Source organism: Lipotes vexillifer, unplaced genomic scaffold (genome assembly GCF_000442215.2).
Source record: "Lipotes vexillifer unplaced genomic scaffold, Lipotes_vexillifer_v1.1 scaffold680, whole genome shotgun sequence".
Taxonomy (NCBI): domain Eukaryota; kingdom Metazoa; phylum Chordata; class Mammalia; order Artiodactyla; family Lipotidae; genus Lipotes; species Lipotes vexillifer.
Window position 1 is genome coordinate 2,282,349 of NW_006780838.1, and position 17,487 is coordinate 2,299,835.

General features: G+C 48.3%; 1 protein-coding gene across 1 annotated transcript in view; it reads right to left on the bottom strand.

Annotated features, from left to right (window-relative positions):
* RPH3AL (rabphilin 3A like (without C2 domains)) overlaps window positions 1–17,487 on the bottom strand; it is an 87,210-nt gene that overhangs the window by 20,972 nt on the left and 48,751 nt on the right. Inside the window, exon 5 of the mRNA XM_007454233.1 lies at window positions 1,222–1,396. Coding sequence (XP_007454295.1) covers window positions 1,222–1,396 — 175 coding nt within the window. The remainder of the gene's footprint in view (window positions 1–1,221; window positions 1,397–17,487) is intronic.

The following is a 17,487-nucleotide window of genomic DNA, read 5'->3' on the forward strand; positions in this document are numbered from 1 at the left end:
TGCGTGTCCGGAGCCTGTGCTCCGCAACGGGAGAGGCCACAACAGTGAGAGGCCCGCGGAAAAAAAAAAAAAAAAAAAAAAAAAAAAACCCGAGTGATGCCGAGAAAAAGTATCTGGGGAACAGACGCCAGTTATGTCTGGAAGCGCTGACCTACAGGGGACTTTTACCTCTAAATTATATCATTTGACAACTTTCAAAACTGTATTAATAAACAAGCCTTACTTTTGTGACAAGAAAACCAAAGTCCAAATGACAAGAAGATAAGACAAGAAGATAAATGCCAGGTCATAATCCAAACATGGAGATGTTCGAGAGCCCCTCAGAAGCAGCTGCCATGTCTACTCTCTTGGGTCCATCGTCCCCAGTAACAGGATAAGCCCTCATCCCTCTGGCTGCCATGTCTCATGTAGGACCCTCAGACCCTGAGTCTTGGGCTGAAACTCCGACATTTCAGGGCAGAAGGAGCCAAAGCCGCAAGGGCAGGACCCCGCCTTTTGGTTCCAGCTCTGCCACACCGAACTGAGAAAATCCCTCCTCTTCTCTGGGCCTCAGGCTACTCATCTATGAAATGGGGCTACAAAATACCTGTCTGTCCACCTCCAGAGTCTGTTGTGAGACCAGGGACTTTGAAAATAAAATCACAAGCACTAAAGCATCATGCAAGCAGTGGAGAGCCGTCCACCACCCCAAGCACTGTTATCATGACCCATGGGGCGCGTTCCCCTTCTGATGGTGGCCAATTAGGACACACCCACATCAGTGCAGTCACCACAAACACCAAGGGGCCCTGGGCACACCGTCACTTTGCTTGTTAAGACCAGGGAAGCCAGGAGTCCCCCTTCCTGAGACACAGACAAGCACTGAAAAGAGGTGGTACAGACCTGCCTTAGAAAGATGCATTTTCATACTTTGCAAAAAACCTCAACTGACATCACATTTCTGCACAGATCCATAGTGCTGTCCATGGCATTGCCGCCCCCAAATTAGTGCTTACTGGTGAAACAGCCCCCAGGGGACCCTCCTGATGCAAGCAAGCACCCTGCTGAGGACCAGCCACCCACGTGGTGCAGGAGGGGAGCCAAGGGCACAGAGAGGGACAAGGACCAGTGTGAGCCACGTGGACGGGTGGTGGGCCCCGGCCTGGTGCACGTGGCACTGCTTGGTTGGCTGATGGCTCAGATGTGGGTTGCCATCCCGGAGAGGGCGCAGTGGGGACTTACCTCTCTCTCGGGCCCACGTGTAGACGCGGCTGCTCTCAGTACTTCTGGGCTCTTGCTCTGGTGGCTCCGTGGGCAATGGTCGGAAGTGGGGGTGATCGGCCTGGCCGGGGGTCTTCAGGGGCAGGATGTACTTGGGGATCCCTTTGTAGAACCAGGCCCCCGACCTCTTCCAGACCTGGAGGGGGAGACATCTGCTCAGAGCACAGGATGCAGAGCAGTACTCCCCGTACCCTGCTCCCAGCCGGCCCCGCCTCCCAGAAGGCGCTCAAGAGGCCACTGCATTCCTCCGGGCTGCCCCTTCCCCTCGAGACTCTGGGCAGAGTGACAAGAGGTCGGAGGGAGAGCTGGGCTGGCCATGGCCTGGCAGTGACCATGGTCTCGGAGAGCTTCTCGGGATGTGACTATCTCTGTGGGGGGCACAGACGGGCCCCCGGAGTTTAGAGAGAGCCACAGATTAGAATTCAGAGCAGCGAGTGCAATAAGGTTCCTGAACCCTAACGCCTGCTTCAGAAAACGCCAAGTGCTCTGTAACCTCTTTCCTGATGAAGGAAATGTGTTCAGGGTATTTATAAGAAGAGTGGGAGCGTGTGAAGGAAGGAGGTGACCTTTTCTGAGAAGAGGAAGCCTTGGCGGCTCAGAGCAGATGTGTGGGTTTGAATCCTGGATCTGTCATCCCGCAGCCGGGAGATCTGGACGCATCAACCTTCGTGACCCTCAGTTTTATCATCGGTAGGTGGAAGGCAGGAACAGTGCCGGCTCCCAGGACGGCCATGAGGGTCAGGCTTGCAAGTGAATGTAAATTCCCATAGCCTGGTGCCAGGCACAGAGCAGCCACTCGACAGACATGCTGCCCACTATCGTCACTGTCACCCTCCTCCTGTCATCTGACAAACGTGCACAGCTTTACAACCAGGGGACCAAGTCTCCTACTCAAAAGGGACAATTTAAAATCAAAAGGCCAATCATCAAAAAATCTACAAACAACAAATGCTGGAGAGGGTGGAGAAAAGGGAACCCTCTCGCACTGTTGGTGGGAATGTAAATTGATACAGCCACCATGGAGAACAGTATGGAGGTTCCTTAAAAAACTAAAAATAGAACTACCATATGACCCAGCAATCCCACTACTGGGCATATACCCTGAGAAAACCATAATTCAAAAAGAGTCATGTACCACAACGTCCACTGCAGCTCTATTTACAATAGCCAGGACATGGAAGCAACCTAAGTGTCCATCGACAGACGAATGGATAAAGAAGATGTGGCACATATGTACAATGGAATATTACCCAGCCATAAAAGGAAACGAAACCGAGTCATTTGTAGTGAGGTAGATGGACCTAGAGTCTCTCATACAGAGTGAAGTAAGTCAGAAAGTGAAAAATAAATACCGTATGCCAACACATATATATGGAATCTAAAGAAAAAAAATGGGTCTGATGAACCTAGGGGCAGGACAGGAATAAAGACGCAGACGTAGAGAATGGACTTGAGGACACAGGCAGGGGGAAGGGTAAGCTGGGACTAAGTGAGATAGTGGCATGGACTTATATACACTATCAAACGTAAAATAGATAGCTAGCGGGAAGCAGCCGCATAGCACAGGGAGATCAGCTTGGTGCTTTGTGACCACCTAGAGGGCTGGGATAGGGAGGGTGGGAGGGAGGGAGACGCAAGAGGGAAGAGATATGGGAACATATGTATATGTATAACTGATTCACTTTGTTATAAAGCAGAAACTGACACACCATTGTAAAGCAATTATACTCCAATAAAGACGTTAAAAAACCCAAATCAAATCAAATCAAAAGGCCAGAGTCTGCCCTGATTCTCTAGAGGACAGTGTTTCCCACTCCCCAACTCCCCTATACCAACTGGATCTGTGGGCTGTTAGCAGGGACCAAGCCAAAAAAAAAAAAAGAAAGAAAAGAAAAAAGAAGAGTTCTCCATCATGTCCATCAAGAAGCACCAGGTTAAACCAAGCTCTGTTACTGCAGGACTTCTCAGAGCCTTTAATATACCAATGTGCACAGGGCTCTCCAACAGAGCAAAAGGACAGACGGTTCTTCCCACTTGGAACCTACCCAGCAAGTTTTCCTAGAGGAACTCAACCCTAGTAATGGGTCTGCAGAACCTTAACTGTAGCACTTACTGTTCCCTCGTGGAGTGAGGTGTATCTATTTCTCCGAGTACATGGCAGTCACCTCCTTATGCTCCAGAGTGCCAGGCACAGGACCACTGAGTCCAAACACTGTCCTGGGCACGAGTCACTCAGCCCTCCCTCCCAGCTTCTGTGTGCAGAAGGGCCTGCTTTTGTGTGTGGCTCTTGAATAACGTAGAGATGAATGCTTCTTGGAGCCACCTTGGAAAACCCTTTCTGATCCTCTCGCAGCCCTCCTACGACATGTAGTTATTTCTCTGAATCAGTAATACACGCACATGATCTAAAATTCACAAAGTGCGAAATTAAAAAGTCTCCTTTCCCATTCCCAAAGGCATCTGGTGATAGCGGTTCCTTGAGGAAGCTCTATTATTATTCCCACTTTCCAGGTGGGAAAACTGAGGCTCGGACAAGTTAAGCAACTTGCCCAAGGCCAGCCTACCATTCTATTGGCCTCTACTCCACACTGAAGGTTCCCAGAGTCTCATCCCAACAGTCTACAGATGTGAAGTAGGGGCTTGCTAAATTGTGGTTGAGCAGGGGGTAAATCCTCAGCGGGTCAGACATCACCATCATGGATGCTAAGTGTCTAGATGCCTAGAGGGCAGGGAGGTGCCATATAGGGAGAGGAAATAAACACAAACAGCCGCCACCAAGGCTACCCTGTCCTTGCAGAGCTGCTGTGTGGCTCCTGAGACCAGGTGTCCAAGCCCAGGGCCATGGGGGGCTGGTGAGGGGCTCACTCGGCCTCCCTCTGCTAAGCGAAGGCCTAGGCATCCATCGGTGCTGGCTTTGCCTGCCCTCCCCTGGGCATGCCAGCCTCCTGCCCCCAACATGTCTGGGCCTCGGGGGGACCAAGTGAAGCAAGCCCTCGAAAGCCATCTGTGCATGGTGGGGTCTGGGTGGGCTTAGGACCCGCATTGCACTGCCTCTCTGACCCCCACCATGGATGTTGCTTTGCCTTTTTTCGCCTGAGAAATACATACATATCATGCAAAATTAGGACAATAACAAAAAAGCAAAATGAGGAAGGTCACACAGGTAGAGCCCTGCTTAACACTGCATTGTGAATTTTCTTACACCCTTTCCTGGGCATATATACAATTCAGTTTTCCTCCCTCCCTCCCTCCCTCCCTCTTTCCTTCCTTCCTTTTTGGAAGAATAGGGTCATGTAGTTATAGTTATATGATACTTAACTATATATCACAGCAGTTGTACTGTGTGATAATAACGGTACTGTGTGATATATAAGTAACGGCCTCCACATGAAACTATGGTTCTATAGTTTGGATTTATTAAACTTAATTAAATCAACCCCCCCCCCCCACTGATGGGAGTTTAAATTGTTTCCAATTTTTCACTCTTCTGAACAGTGCTGCAAACATCATTGTGGCACACCCATCATCAGACGGCTGTCGGTTACCACCTCAGGAAATATTCCCAGGAGTGAAACTGCCGGGTCAAGGGATATGTATACATAGATGATGACGTATAGTGTACATAGATGATGACGTATATCGTCAGACTGCCCTCAGGAAGAAAAGTCAAATCCCCAGCGGGGCACTAAGTGACTTCAGGGCAGGGACCCCACATTACACTCTCAATTGTGTTAAAATACACACGCTATAAAATTTACCATCATAACCATTTCTAAGTGTACAGTTCAGTATGTTAAGTACATTCACATTGTTGGGTAGCCCATTTCCAGAACTCTTTTAATCTTGTAAAACTGAAACTTTACCCATTAAACAAGTCCCCATGCCTGTCTCCCCCAAACCCTGGTGACCACTGTTCTTTCTGTCTACGAATTAAGTGGAATCATACAGTACTTGCCTTTTTGACGTACATACAGTATTTGTTATTTCACTGACCATAATGTCCTTAAGGTTCATCAACATGTGTCAGAACTTTCTTCCTTTTTTGAGGCTGAAAAATATTCCGTTTTATGTATACACCACATTTTCTTTATCCACTCATTCGCTGATGGACACTGGGTCGCTTCCACCTTTTGGCTGGTCCTTTATTTTTGTCTGTCTCTCCCACCAGAGTCTACCAGCCGGGAGGGAGGCCCAGGGCGTCTCTGCTCACCACTGGATCTTTAAGCTCCTAGCACACGCCTGACACACAGTAGGTGCTCCGTAAACACCGGCTGGATGACTGAATTGGCAGCCGTGGGTTGTTTGCTGGAGCGTGACCCAATCCATATAGTCTGTCGCCTTCCTGGGGAAGTGGCCAGAGGGTTTCACCCAAGTTCTTGTAATTAATCAAGTGGATTTACCACTTCAGATTAGAAGGGGGATAAAGAGGGAGTGCCTAGCAGGGTGTGCCAAGGTGCACATCCCTGACCTTGAACTTCAGGGCGCAAGGCAGCCACGTGCTCCCAGTCTTTCCTCGAGCACCAGTGAGACCCACAGCCCCGGCTGCCCCTGCCCACCCTGGCATATCACAGCCAGCAGGGCCCATGCCATCAGCTTCATTTCCTGTTGTAACGATCTACCTCCACCCCACCACCCACTTAAAAAACACTGATCAGTCAAGTGCTTTTGGAAAACGGGATAAAGAGCACAAGATCCAAAGTATTAGGTTGAATTGCATGAAACTACTGATATTCAACCTTTTGTGTGTGTGTGTGTGTGTGTGTGTGTGTGTGTGTGTGTGTGTGTGTGTTCAACCATTTTGACCTATAAAAACCCCTGTCAGTTTCATACAATTCACCCCGCTATTTATGCGCAGCAGGGGCCATGGCCCCACGGGTCTGCCAGGCGTGCAGCACCTCCCTGGGGTCCAGGAGGCAGGTGAGTTCACTGTACCGGGGCCTTGGTCTGTCTGTTTCTCTCGCGCTGGCGCTGCAGTCTGGGTGGAAGGCCGGACACTGCTGTGATGGGCAGAGACCAGACCAGACTGGCTGGTGATCCCGGACCAGCTGCAGGAGCAGCATTTTCTGAGTCCCCAAGGCAGAGGGACGAGAGCACACAGGTGCGTCACTAGGTATGGGGGGCACACCGTGTAGAGGTGCATTTAAGACACTGTCGGGTGTTTTGGAAAATGCCTTCCACGTGGGAGAGTCAAACTGGTGAGGCGTGGGGTGAGGGACTCCCAGTTCTGAGCAGCCATCTCCCCTCCCCACACACCAGTCCCCGCATGTCCTCAGACCTTCCCCCGCCTTGCTGCCCGCCGCCACCCCGTAAAATGCAGTAGCTTTTTAATCACGTGATTTCTGCTGTGGGCATCCAAGCCTATCACCCACAGCCTGGCATCAACGCTTGACTCCGTCCCCAAGAACAGCGGTGGGAAAAGCCCTCCGTGGAAATTAACCCCCAACCATCCTGTCTGGGGCCGCAGATGGGGAAAACCTTTGCTTTTTGGAGAAGCCGTGTGATTCTGCAAAGCCACGCTCTGCTCCCCACGAGTGGTTCACTGTGATAAGGCCAGCAAAGCAGCTAGCCTTGAAAATGCCATTTAATGAGAAAAAACCCACACAGCCCCCATGACACTTGCGGGAGGCCAGGGTGTGGGGTGGCTTCAGCCTTAAATCCTCGCCTCGCGCTCTGTGCTCCGCCTCGCGGTTTTCATTCCAATTTCACCTCGCTGCCAACCTGACAGCAGATACTGATGGATATTAGCCAAGCTGTTCTCAGGGAATTTTAATTACCATGATAACAATCGCTAATCATCGGCATTTCCTGAACGGCTGTGGCTGGAGAAGGTGGTAATTGGCAGAGCCTGTTGGACAGAAGGGCAGGTCTAGGGCACTGGCCTCCAGGGAGGATGTGGGAGGGGCGGCCTAAGACCTCTGCCCCTGCTCCCCGCTCTGCCTTCCGTGTGTTACCACCTCTCCCCACCTCCCACGCGACTCAGGAGTGCACCTACGTCAACTCAGGGGAGGCGACCACGCTCTCTGCTCCTCACCCCAGGGGTGGGAGTGGGGGGACAGTCTGGCCTTCGCACATGCTGTTCCTTGCACCTGAGGTGCCCTTCACCCTTGGCTCTATGAGGCAGGGACACTTCCCCTAGGAAGCCTTCAGTGCCACTTTGTGCATAATCAGAGCAGCTCTGCTGCCCCGGGGCTCTGCTGCCCCAGACCCTCACCCAGCTAAGACGCTGTGAGCTCTTCCAGGGCAGGGCTGTGCCGGAGCCATCCCTGTATTCCCAGGACCCAGCACGTGGCAGGAATGTTGCTGACTGAGTGACTGAATGAACAAACCAAGTTGGCAAAACAAAGGAACTGTCCCGGGGGACAGAGCGTGGGACTCTGCCTTCAGGGGGACCACGTTCTGTTTGCTTAACAAGCTCCAGTCTTGAAAAGCCATGGGAAATGGCCTGTTACTGAATGTCTCTTAAGGGGTCCACCCACCCTGGCAGGGAGACAGCATAGCTCTCCCTACCCCATTACCTGAACACACACACACACACACCTACACGCACGCGCGCGCGCGCGCACACACACACACACACACACACACACACACACACACACAGTGCTGGCTTCCCAGGAGCTCTGACAGGCAAGCTAGACTCCATAACGTGGCAAATAAGACCCCAGGGCTCCGCCAGCTCCTGCCTCTCTCCCCAGCACTGGGGGTCGCCCAACACAGCCACTGCCACTCCTGGACCACACTAAGCTGTCCACGCCCCCGGGCTTTTGCACATGCTGATCCTTCTTCCTCCCCTGGGCTGGGAGAGTGAAATCCAGCCTTTCGGAAATGACTTCTATCCAGAAGCTTCCACAGAACCATGCAGGTCTCCCACTTCAGTGCACACACATTGTTATGAACGTCTATTTACATGTCTGTTTCTTGCACCAGGTTGAAAGCACCATGACAGCAGGAGCCCCCCAGGCCCCCCGGCACCTGCTAGCACATGCTAGATGCCTGACAAATACCCATCAGCTGAGATTACTGAACACATATCCAAATTTCAAGGCTTTCAACTCAGCTTACTTAACAGAAACACTGGCTCTTGCAGGGTGCTATGGACTGAACTGTGCCCCCTCCCCAAATTCATATATTGAAGCCATAAACCCCAGGGTGATGGTATTTGGAGATGGGGGTCTTTAGGAGGTAATTAGGTTCAGATGAGGTCATAAGGGTGGGGCCCTCACGATGGGATTAGCGTCATTATAGGAAGAGATACCGGGAGAGCTTGCCTTTCTCTCCTCTGTGTAAGGACACAATGAGATGGCAGTCTGCAAGCCAGGAAGAGAGCCCTCACTGGGAACTCAATGTGCTGGCACCCTGATCTGGAACTTCCAGCCTCCAGAACTGTGAGAAATAAACTCCTATTAAGCCCCTTGTGTATGTTATTTTGTTATGGCAGCCCAAGTTAAGACAGAGGGAGACACTGCCTGGGAGGTTGTATCAGATTAAACATGGTCCCAAATTATTTTCCTCTTTTCCCATCAAGAGGTGGAGTCTATTTTCCCCACCTCTTGAATCTGGTCTAGGCTTGTGATTTGCTGTGACACATAAAATGTGGCAGAAGTAACACGTGAAAACTTCTGACCAGTTTGGAACACTGCTGCCATCACGAGAGAGCCTAGTCCAGTGTACGAAGGACAAAAGGCCACACGGAGAAGAACCAAGACACCCCAGCCAACAGCCAGCACCGGCTGCAGAGGAGTGAGGCTTCTTGGACCCTGACCTCAGTCAAACTGTCAGATGACTGCGGTCCATGAATGACACCAGGAGACACCAGCAAAAGAATCACCCTGATGAGCCCAGCCCAAGCTGCAGATGAGCAAATAAATGATTGTTTTTTTAAGGCATTTAAGCCTCCACACCTCTGGGAGGACATCCAACCTCTACACACTTCTAGAAAAAGGAAACAATCGGATAGGTTGGTAATTAACTGAATAAAGTAAGAAAGTTAAATTCAGGGACTTAAAATATATATAGGCTCATTCATCAAATATGAACATGCTGCAAAAAAGGAACAACTGGAGAACAAGAAAAGGCCCCTAGAAATTAAAAATATAATGCAGAAATATAAAAATGTAAAATAAAGGCCGGAAGATAAAAATGAGAAAACTTAGAATGTTGCAGCACAAGGATGAAGAAACAGAAAAAAGTGGAAGAAATGATGAAGACGAAAATGCTCAACTTGAGGGGTCAAATTCCTTATAATAGACTCCTCGGAAACAGAGCAATAGAAAAACATTTCCGGCAGCTGAAAGAGGACGTGAGACTTCAGATTAAAAGGTTTTTAATTGAATTTAAGGCAGAAAAAAAGGAAAGTAAAATATATACTCATAAAATCACTTAGTTATAAATATAAAAAGATCCTAGAAGCTTCCAGAAAGAAAAATAGGTCTCTCACAAGGAAACCAGAATTAGAACAGCATCAGACTTATCATCGGCACACTGGATACTAAAAGACTTTGCATCTAGAACTCTACCAAACTGTCAATGAAACAAGAGAATAGAGACATTTTTAGACTTGCAAGGACTCCAATTTTCCTATACATGGTCTCTTTTTAAGAAGTTACTTCAGGATGAGCTCCAACAAAACAGAGGTGAAAAACAAGAAAGACAAGATCCTAGAAACACTGTCTCCAACTCAGGAGGTGAGTCAAAGGGAAATGCCATGAAGACGGCTTTCAGTAAGTAGTGCAGGATAGAGCCGGAAAAGGGTCTGCAGGGGTTTCTGACAGGAAAAGAGAAGGCTCCACACAATAGAAGGTAAAATCAAGGAGCTGCATAAAAGGACACAGAGTTTCATTATTTTTTTGTCAATGAGAACAAAGGGCAATAAAAAACTCCAAGGGAAAACTAAAATCATACCAGAAAGTCATGGTCCAAATATTAGGGAACTTAAACTGTGACGTGGTTTAAGATATAAAGAGTTAAAAAGAAATCCATTTGATCATGATACTAGGAATGTTTTCCTTTGGATGGTCCAGGGGTTGAGGTGTCACAAATTACCAAAATGTGATCTTCACATATCATTTGACCCTGAGGTGTTTTGTTTTGTTTTGTTTTGTTTTTTTTGCGGTACGCGGGCCTCTCACTGTTGTGGCCTCTCCCATTGCGGAGCACAGGCTCCTGACGCGCAGGCTCCACGGCATGTGGGATCTTCCCAGACCAGGGCACGAACCCGTGTCGCCTGCATCAGCAGGCGGACTCTCAACCACTGCGCCACCAGGGAAGCCCACCCTGAGGTGTTTAATGTTTACAAAATGATAAAAAAATTTAAATCCCTAATAATTATTGAGCACTTTGTATGTGTCAGGCACCATTCCAAGAATTTTATATATAACTTATTTAACTCTCACAAAAATCCGATGAGGTGGGTAGTATTAACAGTTCTATTCTACAGATGAGGAAATCAAGCACAGAGAGAACACGTGACACAAACAGGGAAGAACAAAATAAAAATTGGACCCCAGCCAGTATAGCTCCTGAACCTGCCCTTTTCACCCTCTTACAAAATCATATACAGGTTTGTGAAATTAAATGCTATTTATTGATTTTCAGCTCTTAGAATTAATTAACCTAGAGACAAAGTGTTGTTTTCTTAGATTCTGTATTTGTCTATTTGGCATCCATTAATCACAGGGCCAAACCAATGGCCAAAGCTGTTTACATCTCACCTGTGATGCAGCTTTTGCAGGCATGTGAAAGTCATATTACAAACCCTCCAACCGATCCTGAGTCCACACTCTAATCACCCCCTTTACCTAACTCTCACTCACCAAGCCATTATTCCCCCTACCCTAACTCAACCCAGGGCCAGACACCAGGCAACCAGGGCCAGCCTCTATGCCCCAGCGGCCGCTGAAACTATTCAACCTAGCCCACCCTAAGATACTTACCCTGCGCTGCTCTGCCTTTCCCGTAGAAACCCCATTAAAGGCTGTGGCGCATGCTTTCCCTTCACTCCTTTCTGCCTCTGATGCTTCTGCATGTGGCCCTGAGTGGCGTGGAATGCCCCTTCTTTTGGGAACTGTAAGCAATAAATTCTTCTTTCAATGGCATTAGCCTCTTCCTGTCATCACTCAGTCACCTTTGTAAACTAAGATTGAGGCATAAATCACAAAGCACGGAAGAATTAACTACAGCAACAGAACAGTCTAAACGTACAATCCTGGCAATCTATTAGTAAGGGTGTCATCTAGAAAAGGAGGGAGGTGAGAGTAGGGGAGGGAAGAATAGAGGCATTCGTACCCACAACTCATGTAGAAGGAGTGGAGGTGTGAATGTTAAAGTTGATGGAAGAAGAAAGAGGCAAATAGTATAGAAAGTTACAAATGTAATCAAAGAGTTAAAAAATAATAACAGGGGCTTCCCTGGTGGCGCAGTGGTTGAGAGTCCGCCTGCCGATGCAGGGGACACGGGTTCTTGCCCCGGTCCGGGAAGATCCCACATGCCGCGGAGCGGCTGGGCCCGTGAGCCATGGCCGCTGAGCCTGTGCGTCCGGAGCCTGTGCTCCGCAACGGGAGAGGCCACAGCAGTGAGAGGCCCGCGTACTGCAAAAAAATAAAATAAAATAAAAATAAAATAATAACAGTATCAAAAATTAGGAGGAGAGAGGGGAAGCAGAGTAGTCCAAGCTAGCCAGCTCCTCATCTTTCAGAGCATGGTGTCGAGTCGATAGAGAGTACCTAACGTTGATAAATCAAGAAAGTCAGGGCATTGCTGGGTCATATGGTAGCTCTATATGACCCAGCAATCCCGCTACTGGGCATATACCCTGAGAAAACCATAATTCAAAAAGAGCCATGTACCACAACGTTCACTGCAGCAATATTTACGATTGCCAGGACAATGGAAGCAACCTAAGTGTCCATCGACCAATGAATGAATAAAGAAGATGTGGCACATATATGCAATGGAATATTACTCATTCACAAAAAGAAATGATATTGAGTTATTTGTAGTGAGGTGGATGGACTTAGAGTCTGTCATACAGAGTGAAGTAAGAAAGAGAAAAACAAATACCGTATTCTAACGCATATATATGGAATCTAAAAAAAAAAATGGTACTGATGAACCTAGTTGCAGGGCAGGAATAAAGATGTAGACATAGAGAATGGACTTGAGGACACGGGGTGGGAGGGGGAAGCTGGGGCGAAGTGAGAGTAGTACTGACATATATACAATACCAAATGTAAAATCGATAGCTAGTGGGAAGCAGCCGCATAGCACAGGGAGATCAGCTCGGTGCTTTGGGACCACCTAGAGGGGTGGGATAGGGAGGGTGGGAGGGAGACGCGAGAGGGAGGAGATATGGGGATATACGTATGCATGTGGCTGATTCACTTTGGTGTACAACAGAAACTAATGCAGTATTGTGAAGCAATTATACTCCAATAAAGATCTATTTAAAAAAAAAAAAAAGTCAGGGCAGGAGTCAGCACGTGAACTAAAGCAAGCAGTCCATATGTGATGGGCTGGGTGAGGGAGGGGCGGGACAGGTGACTGCCATCCTCCAGCGTAAGCTCTTCAGAACAATTGGATTTTTTCTTAAAAGCACATGCAAGTATTACTTTGATTTAAATTGGAGTATAACAGATTGGTAATTGGATGTCAACGTTATTAAATCCCTGGGCTGCTTGGCAGGTTGACACATGGTGTTGGAACGGTCTGTGGCTGGTATGTTGAATCTGGATGTGCTGGTAGGGAAGGAAAAGAAAGCAGTAATTAAATTTTTTGTAGTGGAGCAAGATAGGAAAGGCTTAGTTAAGTGATGGTTAGTTTGAAAACACCAGCACGAGTTCACAACACTGACATTTCTGCCCCTGCAGAAAGAGAAGCCCCCCCTCTGATGTCACTGCCCACCCCTAACCTCCAGGAGTCAGAATTTTGACAATGGGAAAACCCTGGACAACTTTTCAAAGGGAACCAGGGCTTCCCAGCATAAAGGCAGGCAGAGCTGGATCCCTTTGAAAAGAGAAAGGGCCCAGGGCATCATGCTGTTAGTTGGAAGAGACGCTTCTCTCAAGACTGCTGGGCAGTACTCAGTGACCAGGTTTCCGTGGTGACAAGCTGAGTATGAAAAGCCATGGTTACTGCCGAGGGCAACAAGCTGATACTCAGCAAGGCGAGTCAACACAGGATGTGCTAATGTAACGCGCACATTTATTTTCAGCATTACTTTATGCCAGAAATGCTATCTGTCCAGTCAAACCAGATTAGGGCCACACGACTTTACAGCTGGATTATCTGCTACCCTATTCAAGCAGCATGGAGATGTGGCATTTATACGACGTGTGTGACTGTGGCGCGGATGTGACTGTGCAGGTTTGTTTAGGGTGAGAAGCGAGCGGGGCAGAAGCAGGTCACAAGCCTGTGTCACACATGTGTAACCAGAGGCAGCCCGTGGAGACAGCATCATTTGCCGTCCTATGTGCCTAGGATGACACCTCCACCTGCCTCTGTAATCAGAAAAGGGCTGTGATCCTCATCCCCCAAAGGTGCGTGGATCCTATCAGCAAAAACTGAAAACAGAGGTGCATTCAGTCTTCCTAAAAAATTGCTCAGTTGACAAACAGATGAATTAAAATAAAAAGCTCCAGAATGGGGGACTCAATGGTACCAGAAAACTCACCAGGATCGGTGAAATAAATGAAAGGTAGAATTCAGTCTAGATAACTAATGTAAATATAACTGAAAAATAATAAAAATGTGAAAGAAATGATGCTTAAAAATAGGTAACAATAATAATCTGTCCCCAAATTTCAGATTGTCTCAACAAAAAGCAAGAAGTGGCTGGAAAGAAAAAAGCATTGGGTTCCTCATTTTTCAGGGCAAGTGGAGTTAAAAGGCACTGTTTCTACTGTAATGTAAGTGATTAGACAAATATTGGTTGGAATAATTAAAAAGCTATATATGCATATATACACCTATCTGTCTGCCTGTCCATCTAAAACAACTAGCAGAATTAAAACTAGAGAGTTTTTCATACTGAAATACTTGATTTTCTGACAGTTTCATTTTTCTTCTTTCTTTCCTTCATCTCTTCCTCTCTCACTTTCTTGTTCTGTTTTCAGTTTTTTTCCTTTTCCTTCTTTTGGTAGGAATTAAGTTTAGAGCAGTCGTCTTTCCTCACGGCTTACTTCCTCTACCTCAGAAAGGCGAAGCTTACAAACAACTTCTGAAGAGGGCGTCTGCAGATATTCATTCATTCGAACAGCATTCATTCAGTACCTCCTACGTGTTAAGATTGAGCAATGGAGAGAAAAGATCAAATGTCCTTGCAGGCGGGTGGCCCCAGGACCTAAATCCACAAAGGGTTGGGGTCTGTGACTCTGTTTTTCGCTGCCATGTGAGAGTGTGTTTATGGGCTGCCCTCAGGAGCTATTCTGTCCCGGGAGGGTTTCCCTGTATCCACCCCCCCAGCACCTGGGGTGGAATCCTCAATCTTGCGGTGTAGAGCACAAGTACGCAATCCAGAGGGAAGCCAGGGCAGCGGGGCAGAGCTCCCCTCCCAGCCCAGGCACCCACCAGCCACCCACCAGGTTCTGGCTCTCCACTAATCCCTTCTAAAGTGCTAACTAAGAATTGAGGTGTTAGGGGAAAGCTAAATGAGACCCCTCCCAGGAATATTTGCATATTTGTAATTTAAAGGATAACACTTTAAAACACATCAGGCAGGGCTTCCCTGGTGGTCCAGTGGTTAAGACTCCATGCTTCCACTGCAGGGGCACGGGGGTTCGATCCCTGGTGGGGGAACTAAGATCCTGCATGCCGCAACTAAAGATCCTACGTGCCGCAACTAGGACCCGACACAGCCAAAAAAAAAAAAAAAAAAAATCAGGTGCGCGCGTGCACACGCGCGCGCGCGCACGTGTGTGTGTGTGTGTGGTGCTGGTGAGCCAGTGAGAACATCTCCACCATCCTCCCACCCACCCTAGGCCCCGGCAAGAGTCAACAGGCTCATCCTGTTCACCCCACCCTTCCCCGTATTGCTGGCTGCTTTCAGGCTCCCTACACAGGGCCAAGGCCCCAGCCTCACCAGGAGATGGGCTAGAAATTAAGCCCCAGCAAAGATAAGAGGGCCCGCCCCTGCCCCCCACCCCACCCCAAGGAGCCAGAGCCCTCCCCAGGGCCTGAGCGAATTTCCCCTTCATTTCAAGTGTTTTTTTCCTTTTTTTTGCCTTTATTTACTTTTTATACAGCAGGTTCTTATTAGTTATCTCTTTTATACATATTAGTGTATATATGTCAATCCCACTCTCCCAATTCATTCCCCGCCCCCGACCCCGGCACACACACACAGACACTTTCCCCCCTTGGTGTCCATACGTTTGTTCTCTACACCTGTGTCTCTACTGCAACCAGGTCAGCCTGGGCGGCAGGCAATTGCTAACACAGCGGAAACGAAAAAATGCAGTGAGAAGAAATATTCTGAGAGTGCTATCTGTTTTCCGGATAATTTAAGCCCCTTGGTTAGATGATTTCAGAACCGGAGGAAATGCTTTGGCTTCCATTAACCCCTGGTGAGGGGTTTCCTCTGGCGAGGTTTCTGCACAATTACTGGTGAGGAGTGTTTGCCAGCTTCAGAGGGAGGTGGCATCCAATAAGGGCTCGTGATGGCTGCAGGGCCGTGTGCCCCGGGGTCACAGAGGATTTCTGGGGCGCGCGGGCCAACCTCCAGCTCTGGCCTCACCCTCTCCCATGGCCTCCAGGGGTGCCCCGCTAGCCCTTGCATCTCCCAGATTATCTTGACATGGAAAGGTCCCTACAAGTCACTGAGAACAGAGACCCCCTGTCTTCCTTCTCTCTCTGGTCCCAGAGAGACTGCCTTCTCCTTTGTCTAGAATGGTCTTGCAAGTTTAACAAATCCGCAGAGGAGAATGATGCTTTCACTACTGTTCTTAATTACTTGCTTCATCAACACTGTACGCCCGCCACCTCTTCGTCTTTATTCGCACGCAGCGTGAAATCCCTTTGAATCCCAAATATTTAACTATCTTCCCTGTTCCAGCACAGACCTGAGAGAGGGCAAGCGTGCCGCAGTGGTGTTTGGCTGCGAAGCCAGCCTCTGTTCCCAGATGGAGTGGGCCACACACGGCAGATGAACAGGGCTGGAATCAGAAAACTGGACAGGCCGGCTATACCCAGCCAGGTCTTTTCAGAGGAGCTTCGTGATTTTGATTCAATTCCCAGAACAACAAACATGCCTCTGTGTAAACACAGTCTCAGAAACATACTCCAAAGCCAACATGAAATGGTTTCTGGGCTGACCGCTACTTGGCAGAGCTTGCGGGTCTTCCGACGTGTAGTCCTGAATCACGGACGCCTTCTTCGGTTACGGATTTGATTATTGCTTCATTTCCTATTGGTTTTGTTCCTTCTTGGGGAAAACCTGTAATTCTGAGGTTCCATTGCCTTCTCTTGTCTTCCAGATTCATCATTGTCTCCGTTATTGTTTTTAGCTCTTTGGGGTTTTTTTCCCCCCTGCATTCTGGGAGATTTTAAAGGTTTTTCTCCATATCACTGATTTAAGCTTTTTTGGGTCTGATTTTTAGTGATCTCCTGTTGTTACCTTTTGGGTGTGTGCCTGTGAAATTTAGTGTACACACAAAACCGTATGAAAACACAGTGTGTTTCAAAGAACCACACTGAAGTAAACACCTGTGAACTCTTTAAGAAATTAAGGGCTTCCCTGGTGGCACAGCGGTTAAGAATCTGCCTGCCAATGAAGGGGACATGGGTTCGAGCCTTGGTCCGGGAAGATCCCACATGCCACGGAGCAACTAAGCCCATGTGCCACAACTACTGAGCCTGCGCTCTAGAGCCCGCGAGCCACAACTACTGAGCCCACATGCCAAAACTACCGAAGCCCGTGCATCTAGAGTCTGTGCTCCACGACAAGAGAAGCCACCACAATGAGAAGCCAGTGCATCGCAACAAAGAGTAGCCCCGCTCACCGCAACTAGAGAAAGCCCGCACGCAGCAACGAAGACCCAACACAGCCAAAAAAATAAATATAAATAAAAAAAAAAAAAAAGAAAGAAATTAAAAACGACCAGATCTGAGAAGGCCCCGTAGGTCCTCCCTGTCTTCCTTCCAAAAGTAACCACCATCTGGAATGTTGTGTGAAGCAATCCTTTGCTTTTCTTCCTATTTTTAAAAACTGCCTATATGTACATTTCTAAGTAAAAC